At 46.7% G+C, this 13,153-nt stretch overlaps 1 protein-coding gene across 1 annotated transcript in view; it reads right to left on the bottom strand.

Annotated features, from left to right (window-relative positions):
- Positions 1-738: 738 nt before the first annotated feature.
- LOC125289359 (ATP-dependent RNA helicase DHX15-like) overlaps positions 739-13,153 on the bottom strand; it is a 27,552-nt gene continuing 15,137 nt past the window's right edge. The window contains 7 exon segments of the mRNA XM_048236114.1: positions 739-1,286; positions 2,952-3,121; positions 4,475-4,665; positions 6,817-6,939; positions 9,974-10,165; positions 10,613-10,721; positions 11,639-11,788. Of these exon segments, the coding sequence (XP_048092071.1) occupies positions 1,169-1,286; positions 2,952-3,121; positions 4,475-4,665; positions 6,817-6,939; positions 9,974-10,165; positions 10,613-10,721; positions 11,639-11,788 (1,053 nt within the window). The 3' untranslated portion in view covers positions 739-1,168.

Raw genomic sequence — 13,153 nt, 5'->3', positions numbered from 1 at the left:
TCCACAATGTGAATTTAATGTCAAGCCTTCTTAGTGTTTGAAAAATAGCTATTTTGACGCGACCATGTAGCCTACTAAACTAAAGTTCGACTCTGGTACGTTCATATTTCAAGTGACAAAATTAAGGTATGACTAAAGTTTAGCTGACGATATAACATCCTACTCGACTGTGACTGTTCTTGACACTCCTGTTAATAGGCTAAACTAGAAAGAGCTGAAATAACTCACACCAACCTTATTTGCACCTTTTATTCACATTTGCTCAAAGATTTCATAAGTAGCCTATATAGGCTATAAGCCCTTTAAGTAGCCTATATAGGCCATCAGCCCTTTTTGCTCCCTACGTTGATGTATTCCAAACAGTCTGCTTCGGGGGCGGGGATGTAGTAATTGAAACATCATGCCTGTGTAACGTAAATCGCTCTCAGGGACGCCCTCTGTTCGCTGGTTGGGTTGGCTGCCCAACTACCGAAGGAAACGATGGGTGAATCAACCTATTCTAGACGGAGTACTGTAGGGAAAAAAAATCGAGCGGAAGTACGTAGGCAGGCAGAGGCCAGGCTAGCCCTAATATACGACCTTTAAATAAAATACTGCTAGCTCAAATTCTGACAATCTGAGGAGGTTTTGTCAACATAAGTTCTAACTTGTAATGCTAGGAGACCATTACCAAGGAAACCAGAGCACAGAAGTGTTCTGATCTGCAATGAGTAATAAGATGGAGACGGGGAGGCAGTGGCAGTTTAGACATTTTTTTATTGAATCTAAGCCCCATTCCAGTATGAGGATGTCCTACTCAGTTACAGCTCAGGAAAAGGTCTCGAGGTCTAGAAGGAATGTCGACATCCACACGAGTGCTCATGCTTGATGCAGAGGTCGCGTCGCATCACGGCCCCCTGCCATCCTGTTCCCATGGTAACAGACCCACTAGATGCTATCACCTGACAAAAAGCACTGAGGCAGAGCAGGATGGCAAACTGAAGTTATAAAAAATAATCAAATTTTAACAACATGAGACAAAAACAAAAATCCATGGAAACAAAAGCTGCAAACTAATGAACAGATTCAGACAATGTACAGTTTTAGAGCAGGCGCTCATCGCCAGACGAGATCGACACCTGACCAGAGTCCATGTGCACCGGGAAGGGGCGTGTGTGTGTGTGTGTATTCAGTATTGGGAGTACTCCTTGGTTTGAAGCTTGGCGATGATTCTCTCCAGCTGTCTCTTGGCTTCACACTGAGGGAAGTTGCCCATCTCGTAGTACTGGGGAGCGATCTTCACCAACCTGCCCACCACACACAGAGAACACGTTAACACCCAAAAATACTATACAATATACACACACACACACACACACACACACCCCCAGAACACGTTAACACCCAAAAACACTATACAATACACACACACACACACACACACACAGAACACGTTAACACCCAAAAACACTATACAATACACACACAGAACACGTTAACACCCAAAGACACTATACAACACACACACAGAACACGTTAACACTAGGGGTGTAACGGTTCATGTATTCGTATTGAACCGAAACGGTACGGGCGTCACGGTTCGGTGCATGAATTTACACGGAGAATACACGGTATAAAAATACATAAAACTTGTGTGCGGATTAATTAATGTCATGCGCAATTACTGTTAAGTAGCCTACCGTACGAGAGTTACGGGAATTCTTTAGCGACACTTAATGCTAATCTGTAGCCTCGCCTTAGCTCTGAAGCTCTGATTGGCGCCTATGTTTTTTTTTGTCAGGTAGTCGGTTGAGTCAGTCAGACAGAGATAGCAGCACTAAGGAGCCGACCCACAAGAGTTAGAGGATCCGCTGGTCTCTTTAAGATCATAAGTTTGAGAACTTCAGTTACAGGCGAGCGAGAGAGTGGTGGATAAGATGAAACTGTGTGTCGGCGTTGTTCAGCAGTTGTTGGGTATGTGAGTGGAAATATAACATGCTATCTGCTATACATATTCAAAGCCAACACCCAGAGATGATTGGTAGCCTATCACTGAAACGAGAAAAAAAAAAAAACTTCCCCTGTGCTTCACAAGCCTTTGGATACACATACAAATAGGGCCAAAACCTATGGCTTAAATTAAACGATTTCGTAATGACAGAAAGCTATGTAAATCGCTTGGTAATTACCTTTATGTTGGGGTAACTTGTAACTTCTCACATGTGGAGCTGGTAGTGTTAAGTGCATGGACAGTAACAGAAAGTGTCAACGCTAACCAGGCTAATAAACAAACCATGCTACGGTGAGTTAACGTCGAAGGGCAGTCACGTGACTTCTGGTTGTAGTCTGTTTATGAAATGAAAGGAGCAATTTTCGTTTTTTAAAAGAAGGCAAAATAGTGTGATATTTTCACAGTTAGTAGGCTAGATTATTACTGTACACACACTGAAATATATTGAGGCAAATTGTAGACCCTTCCATATACAACTAATCACAGATGTTGAAGGTCTTGCTTAAGTGGATTTTTAAAAATTATTATTCTATTCTATCTAATTTGCACTTTCAGAAATAAGAGATGCTGTAGGCCTATTTTCAGTTTTATAGCCGATTGTCTTATCTTGTTTAAAGTTACACGAGTCTGGGTACTTATTGTACTGTTTAGCCTACATCTTACACACTTCAGGCTGTTGCAGATAGCTAAGGGAAGAGACTGTATGACACTAGGTGGTACAGCCTGACACATGCACAATAATAAAAAAAATGCTTTCTGCATTTTTGTTTTGCTTTTCCCTCCATTGTACCGAACTCGTACCGAACCGAGGTATGAACCGAACCGTGACTTCTGTGTACCGTTACACCCCTAGTTACTCCGAACCATCGCTTTAACATGCCTCAGCTCAAAGAAGTTTGAGAGGCGCTGCCCTAGGTTGGTTGATCTCGCCCCACACACAAACACACACAGGCCTGCGTACCACTCTGGCTTGATGTCTGTGCAGGTGCGGATGTAGTTCTTGGTGGTCAGCACGAACTCGTTGTAGAGGACCCACTCCGGCTTGTGGTCCAGCACCGTGGAGGGATGCAGCTGCACCACCTGGTTGTCCTTCACCGTCAGGTAGTGACCCGTCCGCTCCAGGTGCGCCACCTGGGAGAGCAACAACACGGGGTCAACACACACACACACACACACACAAGCACAGGGTCAACACACACACACACAGGGTCAACACACACACACACACACACACACAAGCACAGGGTCAACACACACACACACACACACAAGCACAGGGTCAACACACACACACACACACACACACACGCACCAGGGTCAACACACACACACACGCACAGGGTCAACACACACACACACACGCACAGGGTCAACACACACACACACCAGGGTCAACACACACACACAAGCACAGGGTCAACACACACACACACAAACACAGGGGTCAAACACACACACACCCCAACACACCACAGCCACACATCAGCACAGGGTCACACTAATAACACACACACACACACACACACAAGCCTGGGATCACACACACACACACAGGGTCAACACACAACACTGGGATCACACACCACCAGGGATCAGCACACACACACACCAGGGTCAACACGCACACACAAGCACAGGATCAAACACACATGGGCCTGGGACCAATAACACACCCATTGGTGGGACAATACACACACCCAGGGATCCAACATAATACACACAAGCCTGGGATCAACACACACACACAAGGCCAGGGTCAATCAGTAATAACCCCACACAGGCCAGGGTCACACACACAGGCACAGGACAGGGCACACACACAACCTAGCCAGGGATCACACACACACACACACACACACACACAGGGTCAACACACACACACACCAGGGATCAGCGCACCTGGCACAGGGTCAACCGCACTGGGCACAGGGTCGTACGCACACACACACACAAGCACAGGCACTGGGTCAATCAATAACGCACGCCAGTCAACCACAAGCCTGGGGGTCAACACACACACACACACAAGCACAGGGTCCAACACACACACACACACAAGCCTGGGATCAACACACACAAGCACACGCTGGGATCAACACACACCACCCCACCTGCAGCCTGGGGTCAACACACACACACCTGCACGCTGGGGTCAACACACACACACAAACACAGGGTCAACACACACACACACACAAGCACAGGGTCAACACACACACACACACACAGGGTCAACACACACACACACACCAGGTCAACACACACCACAAGCCTGGGGTCAACCACAGCACAGGGTCAACCTGCACACACACAAGCCTGGGGTCAACACACACACAAGCCTGGGATCCTTGCCTACACACCTGGCCTGGGGTCAACACACACACACACACAAGCCTGGGGTCAACACACACACACACACACTTGCATGGAAGAAGAGCCCGATTGTGGTAGATCTGTGGTCATAGTGTGCACACACACACACACCTGCATGAAGAAGCCAGTGACGAGGGCGCGTCTGATGTTGATGTAGTAGTCTCTGCTGGTGAACTCTGTGCTGCGGCGCGGCAGGTTGAAGCGGTCCATGATGCGGGAGAGCTGCTGGCGCACGTTATCCGCCGACATCAGAGAACGGTAGTTAACAAAGTTATCATAGCACCACTGCACCGCCTCGTGATCTGAAACACACACACACACACAATCAGTGAACAGTTCTAACCATTGGGTTCTGTGGTTGTACATTTTATGGGACACCAAAGCAAGGGAGGGAGATGATTTGCAGCGCTGTTCACCAAAGCAAGGCTGTGGCTGTGTTTCTACAAACATGCCCACACATGGTCACCAGGGGGCGCCATTTCATTGTGTCTGTGTCTCTTACTCTGGCAGTGTGCGTGTGGTTCTCTGGCAGTGCGTGTGTGTGCGTTACTCTCCCACTGTGTGTGTCTGTGTGTGTGCGCGCATCTTACTCTATTTGACGGCATGGTAGACGTTGAGTAGTGTGAGGTGTAGGGTTGGCCATCGTTTGGGTTTTATCCGATACCGGTGCTAAATCGATACTTTTAAAACGGTGCCGGTGCCAAAACGGTACTTTGTTTTTACAATAAAATGGTCTAAAGCATGAATCACTTGAAGACAAATTGGAACATGGAATTGAACTGTTCTATTCAATTTAATATCAATGTCTCATTGCTTCTACGCATAATACATTTAAATGTTAAAACAGCTTGCCATGGATGCACACACACAACAAGCTCTGCTTTCAAGTTTATCCAGTGTAAGCGGCTTGCCATAAGGTATGTTAAAACCGCTTGCCGTGGAACTGCCAGGTCATGGACAACAGCATTTGCAAGCAACCTAATCTAACGTCAGGGACTCTGCTTTCCAGTTCATTCAGTGTGTTCCAAAATGCTTCAAGACATATGCCGGTGTTGAAGTATTTAGATTCCCAGCGCTAGTAGGCATTTTAACAGCAACTATGCGCTAACAGGCTACGCGAGCAGCTTAATTAGCGATAACGTACGCAGATGATTCTGTAGCCTCTTTGACAGCTCAGGGATATCAATGCAGAGGTATATAACCTACATATTTATGGATATCAATGCAGAGGTATGTAACCTACATATTTATGGATATCAATGCAGAGGTATGTAACCTACATATTTATGTTTTTGCCAGCTAACTCTTAGCATGATCCGTCATATTCATTGTGATGCTATATGGGCCTCATGCACATTGTGATGCTATATGGGCCTCATGCACATGAAAGATTAATAAGTATAAGTATATATACTCTTTTGATCCCGTGGTCTCTGCATTTATCCCAAAACACACTCGGCACACAGTGAACACACAGTGAGGTGAAGCACACACTAATCCCGGCGCAGTGAGCTGCAACAACAACGGCGCCCGGGGAGCAGTGAGGGGTTAGGTGCCTTGCTCAAGGGCACTTCAGCCGTGCCTACTGGTCGGGGTTCGAACCGGCAACCCTCCGGTTACAAGTCCGAAGCGCTTACCAGTAGGCCACGGCTGCCCATGCCTAATGTCATGTCATTATGTTGTTCGGAGCACACTGTGCTAGCCTAGAAATCTAGACGCGCCCCTAGCGGGAGCTAATTACATTTGCTGCCAGGGCTAGTCTAGCAACTCTCCGTTGGCTTGTGAGCTCCAGAAATCGAAACTTAATCAGGCCAATGAAATCGTGTACAGAGTCGTTAGGTGGGCTTAACATAATGATTGATGGCAGAGATGCAACGGTTTGGCTTGAATTCCTGCTACTTGAAAACAAATAAGATGGATGTTGCTGCTGGTGAACAGTGTGACCACGAGTTAAGCTTTTATTAAAGTTGTAAGAAAGCGTTTGAACTAGCCAACTAGCTCCGCTAGTGGGAACGATGGGACTCATAGCTGCGCTGTACTATTGCGTGCAGAGGGAATTTGAAAGACAACTGATTATCCCGCCCCTCGGACTGAGCACTGCGAACGGTGAGTGTCCAGAACCTACATTTTAAAGCGATATATTCGATGTGTTTACTACCGTTTGTGTCGGTGCCGGAGCGATATATTCGATGTGTTTACTACTGTTTGTGTCGGCGCCGGAGCGATATATTCGATGTGTTTACTACCATTTGCGTCGGCGCCGGAGCGATATATTCGATGTGTTTACTACCGTTTGCGTCGGCGCGATATATTCGATGTGTTTACTACCGTCTGCGAATTAGAACCGTGTTTTGGTGCCCAACCCTAGTGAGTTGTGTGTGTATCTTACTCTTTCTGAAGGCATGGTAGACGTTGAGGAGGGTCAGGTGTGTGTGTGTGTGTGTGTGTCTTACTCTGTTTGAAGGCGTGGTAGACGTTGAGGAGGGTCAGGTGGTCCCCGTCTATGTGAGCGAAGCGCATCTTGGACTCGTCTGCTGCCTTCTTGGCCTCAGTGGGTCGGACGAAGCACTGTGGGACTAAACAAGGTTGGTATGGGCCCCAACATAGCCGCCCAGAGAGGTGAGTGCCGACTCCTCAAACACACACACCGCGGGGCGTTTCCACACACACAAACACACACACACACAGGCACCAAAGGCAGTTTCTCACGCACACACACACACACATACCAGCCTAGAGCACACACCATGGGGTGTTTCTTTCTCTAACACACACACAGGCACCAAAGGCAGTTTCTCACGCACACACACACACACACACACAGAACCACCTAGAGCAGTATTTCTTAACTGGTCTGGCTTTGGGACCCTCCATTTCCCATGGTCATGAAGTTGGGGCCCTCCACTTGCCATGGTCATGAAGTTGGGGCCCTCCACTTGCCATGGTCATGAAGTTGGGGCCCTCCACTTGCCATGGTCATGAAGTTGGGGCCCTCCACTTGCCATGGTCATGAAGTTGGGGCCCTCCACTTGCCATGGTCATGAAGTTGGGGCCCTCCACTTGCCATGGTCATGAAGTTGGGGCCCTCCACTTGCCATGGTCATGAAGTTGGGGCCCTCCACTTGCCATGGTCATGAAGTTGGGGCCCTCCATTTGCCATGGTCATTAAGTCGCAACCCACATGTTTCAGTGTTCAAGCCAACTGCCGAGGTAAGAAGCGCAAAGTGCCTGTACTTGTGTGGAACATGCTGATGTTAGGCACATTTGCCAAGTCGTCAACTTCTGTGTCGACAGGTTTCATGTCCTCATGTGCCAGCAATTCAACTGGCAAATGAAATAACCAAAATAAAGGTCCGACATCAAATCTGATAGGGTAGCGTTTTGCATTTCAATAAAGGTCCGACATCAGATCTGATAGGGTAGCATTTTGCATTTCAATAAGGTCCGACATCAGATCTGATAGGGTAGCATTTTGCATTTCAATAAGGTCCGACATCAGATCTGATAGGGTAGCATTTTGCATTTCAATAAAGGTCCGACATCAGATCTGATAGGGTAGCATTTTGCATTTCAATAAGGTCCGACATCAGATCTGATAGGGTAGCATTTTGCATTTCAATAAAGGTCCGACATCAAATCTGATAGGGTAGCGTTTTGCATTTCAATAAAGGTCCGACATCAGATCTGATAGGGTAGCATTTTGCATTTCAATAAAGGTCCGACATCAGATCTGATAGGGTAGCATTTTGCATTTCAATAAGGTCCGACATCAGATCTGATAGGGTAGCATTTTGCATTTCAATAAGGTCCGACATCAGATCTGATAGGGTAGCATTTTGCATTTCAATAAGGTCCGACATCAGATCTGATAGGGTAGCATTTTGCATTTCAATAAGGTCCGACATCAGATCTGATAGGGTAGCATTTTGCATTTCAATAAGGTCCGACATCAGATCTGATAGGGTAGCATTTTGCATTTCAATAAGGTCCGACATCAGATCTGATAGGGTAGCATTTTGCATTTCAATAAGGTCCGACATCAGATCTGATAGGGTAGCATTTTGCATTTCAATAAGGTCCGACATCAGATCTGATAGGGTAGCATTTTGCATTTCAATAAGGTCCGACATCAGATCTGATAGGGTAGCATTTTGCATTTCAATAAAGGTCCGACATCAAATCTGATAGGGTAGCATTTTGCATTTCAATAAAGGTCCGACATCAAATCTGATAGGGTAGCATTTTGCATTTCAATAAGGTCCGACATCAGATCTGATAGGGTAGCATTTTGCATTTCAATAAGGTCCGACATCAGATCTGATAGGGTAGCATTTTGCATTTCAATAAAGGTCCGACATCAGATCTGATAGGGTAGCATTTTGCATTTCAATAAGGTCCGACATCAGATCTGATAGGGTAGCATTTTGCATTTCAATAAAGGTCCTGACATCAAATCTGATAGGTAGCATTTTGCATTTCAATAAGGTCCGACATCAGATCTGATAGGGTAGCATTTTGCATTTCAATAAAGGTCCGACATCAAATCTGATAGGGTAGCATTTTGCATTTCAATAAAAGGTCCGACATCCAAATCTGATAGGGTGGCGCTTTTGCATTTCAATAAAGGTCCGACATCAGATCTGATAGTAGCATTTTGCATTTCAATAAAGGTCCGACATCAGATCTGATAGCGTAGCGTTTAAAGCACTTCTTCACCACTAGCTTTGTGGCCCACCCAGAACGGTTCTGCGACCCACTTTTAGGTCCCGACCCACCATTTAAGAAACACTGACCTAGAGCTCACATCAACAGGCCTCTTTCACACAGTCACACACACACCCTTGACCATGCAAACACAAACTCACTTTAGTGCGGACACCTTCCACCAGGGCTCAAGGTTACCCTTTGAGATCTCTTTACCAAAGCCCACTAAATGGGAACCATCTTTCTTTTGGCAAACCAGGGCACTTAGCCAGCAAGATTTAGGGCCAGGACAGCAATGGCTCTTTGCAATTGATCAATAAATGTGATGCCAGGACAGCAATGGCCCTTTGCAACTGCTACATAAATTAGACTTTGTGTCAGATGCCACCTGCCATGAACATTAGCCTTGTGCATTCTTCATTTCAGCTTCCATGAAATAGTTCAGACGGTCCATCATTCAAATGAGTGCTTCATGGATTACCAGTGTGTGTACGTACACGTACGTGTGTGTGTGTGTGTGTGTGTGTGTGTGTGTGTGTGTGCGCGTGGTGGACAGCAGGATGTGAGGGCGTTTAGGGTCGTGGTTGGGTCACCCAGGGGTCAAAGAGCAGCTACTACCTTACTATAGTAACTGCCTCACTGGTCATCAACGGTAACCATTAATAACTAGCCCAACATACATTATCCACAGCAACAATTCAGTCTCGCTTAACATACATGCGCGCACACACACACACACACACACACTTCCGCATGGATCCTGTTCAGAAGCGACAGGATCTGACCTGCTTTAAAGTGCAGTCTGGCCAGAATGAAGAGATACAGATAACGAGAGAGAGAGAGAGAGAGAGAGAGAGAGAGAGAGAGGAGGAGAAAGAGAGAGGCAGACAGAGAGAGTGTGAGTACCTGACAGCATGGCGGTGATGGACAATATCTCGTTAGAGCAGTTGAACTCGCAGCTGGCGATGACCATCTTGGCCAACTGGGGGTCCAGCGGGAACTCTGCCATCATGGAGCCCAGCTCAGTCAGGTCCCCATCATCATTCAGCGCAGCCAGGTAGTTCAGCAGCTCCAGAGCACGCATCAGCGTCTCAGGGGCTAGAGAGAGAGAGAGGAGTCATCATTCAGCAGCTCCAGAGCACGCATCAGCGTCTCAGGGAGAGAGAGAGAGAGAGAGAGAGAGAGAGAGAGAGAGAGAGAGAGAGAGAGAGAGAGGTCATCATTCAGCAGCTCCAGAACACGCATCAGCGTCTCAGGGGCTAGAGAGAGAGAGAGAGAGAGAGAGGTCATCATTCAGCAGAACAACCGCATCAGCGTCTCAGGGGCTGGAGAGAGAAGCGGTCATCATTCAGCAGCTCAGAGCAGCATCAGCGCCTCAGCCTGTCAGAGAGAGAGAGAGAGAGTGTAGGGAGACAGAGAGGGGAGACAGACAGAGAGGGGAGGGAAAGAGCAGCAGGTCCCTAAAGTCAAAGTGCACAAGGTCATCGATCCCCATCCTCTCACACGCGCGCACACACACACACACACACACACACACCTCCTTACCGGGAGGGTCCATGAAGTCGAAGTGCACCAGGTCATCGATGCCCAGCTTCTTGAGCTGCAGCACCACGGAGCCCAGATTGGAGCGCAGGATCTCTGGGTACGTGTTGTCCTGGGGAGGATTAGGACAGGGTGAGTGTGTGAGAGTTGTCCTGCGGAGGATTAGGACAGGGTGAGTGTGTGGTCCTGCGGAGGATTAGGACAGGGTGAGTGTGTGTCTGTACTGTACGTGTGTGAGAGTGTTGTCCTGCGGAGGATTAGGACAGGGTGAGTGTGTGTCTGTACTGTACGTGTGTGAGAGTGTTGTCCTGCGGAGGATTAGGACAGGGTGAGTGTGTGTCTGTACTGTACGTGTGTGAGAGTGTTGTCCTGCGGAGGATTAGAACAGGGGTGGCGTGTGAGGTGTGTGGTACTTGCCGTGTGAGAGTGTTGTCCCTAGGAGGATTAGGACAGGCGAGTGTGTGTCTGTACTATGCGTGTGTGAGAGTGTTGTCCTGCAGAGGATTAGGATAGGGTGAGTGTGTGTCTGTACTGTACGTGTGTGAGAGAGTTGTCCTGCGGAGGATTAGGACAGGGTGAGTGTGTGTCTGTACTGTACGTGTGTGAGAGTGTTGTCCTGCGGAGGATTAGGACAGGGTGAGTGTGTGTCTGTACTGTACGTGTGTGAGAGTGTTGTCCTGCAGAGGATTAGGATAGGGTGAGAGTGTGTGTGTGTGCGAGAGTTGTCCTGCAGAGGGTTAGGATAGGGTGAGTGTGTGTGTGTGTGTGTGTTACCTGCATCTCTGTCTTGTAGGCCTTCTCTGTGTACAGTCTAAAGCACTTCCCTGGGCGTGTGTGTGTGTGTGTGTGTGTGTTACCTGCATCTCTGTCTTGTAGGACTTCTCTGTGTACAGTCTAAAGCACTTCCCTGGGCGTGTGTGTGTGTGTGCGCTACCTGCATCTCTGTCTTGTAGGACTTCTCTGTGTACAGTCTAAAGCACTTCCCTGGGCGTGTGTGTGTGTGTGTGTGTGTGTGTGTGTGTGTGTTACCTGCATCTCTGTCTTGTAGGCCTTCTCTGTGTACAGTCTAAAGCACTTCCCTGGGCGCGTTCTCCCAGCTCTGCCTGCCCTCTGCTGTGCTGAAGCTTTACTGATGGCCGTCACCAGCAGAGACTCCACTCTGATACGGGGGTTATACACCTACACACACACACCAGTAAGGATCCAGCGGAGACTCCACAGGGTTATACACACTAGGTGTGGCACGGTTCGTAAAACCTACAGTTCGGCTCGTATCACGGTTTTAAGGTCACGGTTTTCGGTTCTGTACGGTTCTTCTTGTTATTTTTTATTTGTTCCTGCAGAAGCGCCCCTAGTTGTATCGCCGCTGATCCCGAACTGATAACATCAAAGTTACAATAAACTAACAACAAAACTAAAAAATATATTTTCATAAACAATGTGGCAATATAATAAGAACTAATATTCATACAAGCACACACAATTTCAGATGCATAGGTCCTACAGTTCCCTAGAAAACAGATAAAAGAAAAACTGCTCAAAATCAATGAATTGTAACCTGTTGGTAATGTCTCCCAAACTAATCGTTCATTTAGTCATGTTACAGCTGTCAAAAAGGTTTTTTTTTACCATCTAAAATCATTTCATATCTAAAAGATGAAATCACAAGACTGGGTAGATTATCTATTCACATTTGAGTAGTTTATTATCGTACTCACATAATGGTGAAGAACGTGCATTAATTTTCCATATGACGCAATCAACATTTCCGATCTCGTAGGGGTCATATAAAAACGTTTTTTCCAAAACCATGGCTATATTACGAAAGCTTAACATGTCCTCTACAATACTATATGGTTTTTATTCACTCAAATACATTGTACTCCTTGTTTTATAACAGTTTCCATGTTTAGCGCAAGTAGCTAAACTACTTCCGCATTTGAAACCAGCACATCTAACATGATGATTCTTCTAACCATGGTTCCTGACCTGATTGACACCTGTTTTATCCAATAGTACTGGCTTTCAGCTTCAAAATGGTATGACAATTGCCTGACTTCGAAAGACATTGGAGGTGTGATTTGTTGGTGCGTAACCAAACTTGACAGTGGTGCGTCCTGTTCTCACGTGCCTTGTTGACAATTGCGCACACCACGTGTTCTTGACCAATCCTGCCTGTGCCAGTCAGGTCTGCACAATTTTCGCAGTATTGGTAGAATTAACCAACAGAATTGAAGAGATTTAACAGGGAACAGGTTTTCAACATGCTTTCTAGCAAGGGAGAAGATGGCAACATGTCTTCTTGATGGCCTAGCTTCCAGCCACCATGGAATCCTATTTGAAGAAAGGCTAAATTGGGTCCTGATCATGTAAGTATCTGTAGTTTGATTGCGTACTGAAATGAACATGCATTAAGAGCTTGAATGAGTTTGCATTCACATATATTTAAGAAATGCCTATATGTAGAATTGCCTATATGTATTGGCTAAAGTTAGCCTTTTGTGAACTACAGTTAGCTAATGCTAGCTAATGTAATGAAAATGG

This window comes from Alosa alosa, chromosome 24 (genome assembly GCF_017589495.1).
Source record: "Alosa alosa isolate M-15738 ecotype Scorff River chromosome 24, AALO_Geno_1.1, whole genome shotgun sequence".
Classification (NCBI taxonomy): Eukaryota; Metazoa; Chordata; class Actinopteri; order Clupeiformes; family Clupeidae; genus Alosa; species Alosa alosa.
The sequence above is the reverse complement of the archived record's forward strand: the minus strand, read 5'-3'. Positions and strand labels throughout refer to the sequence as shown.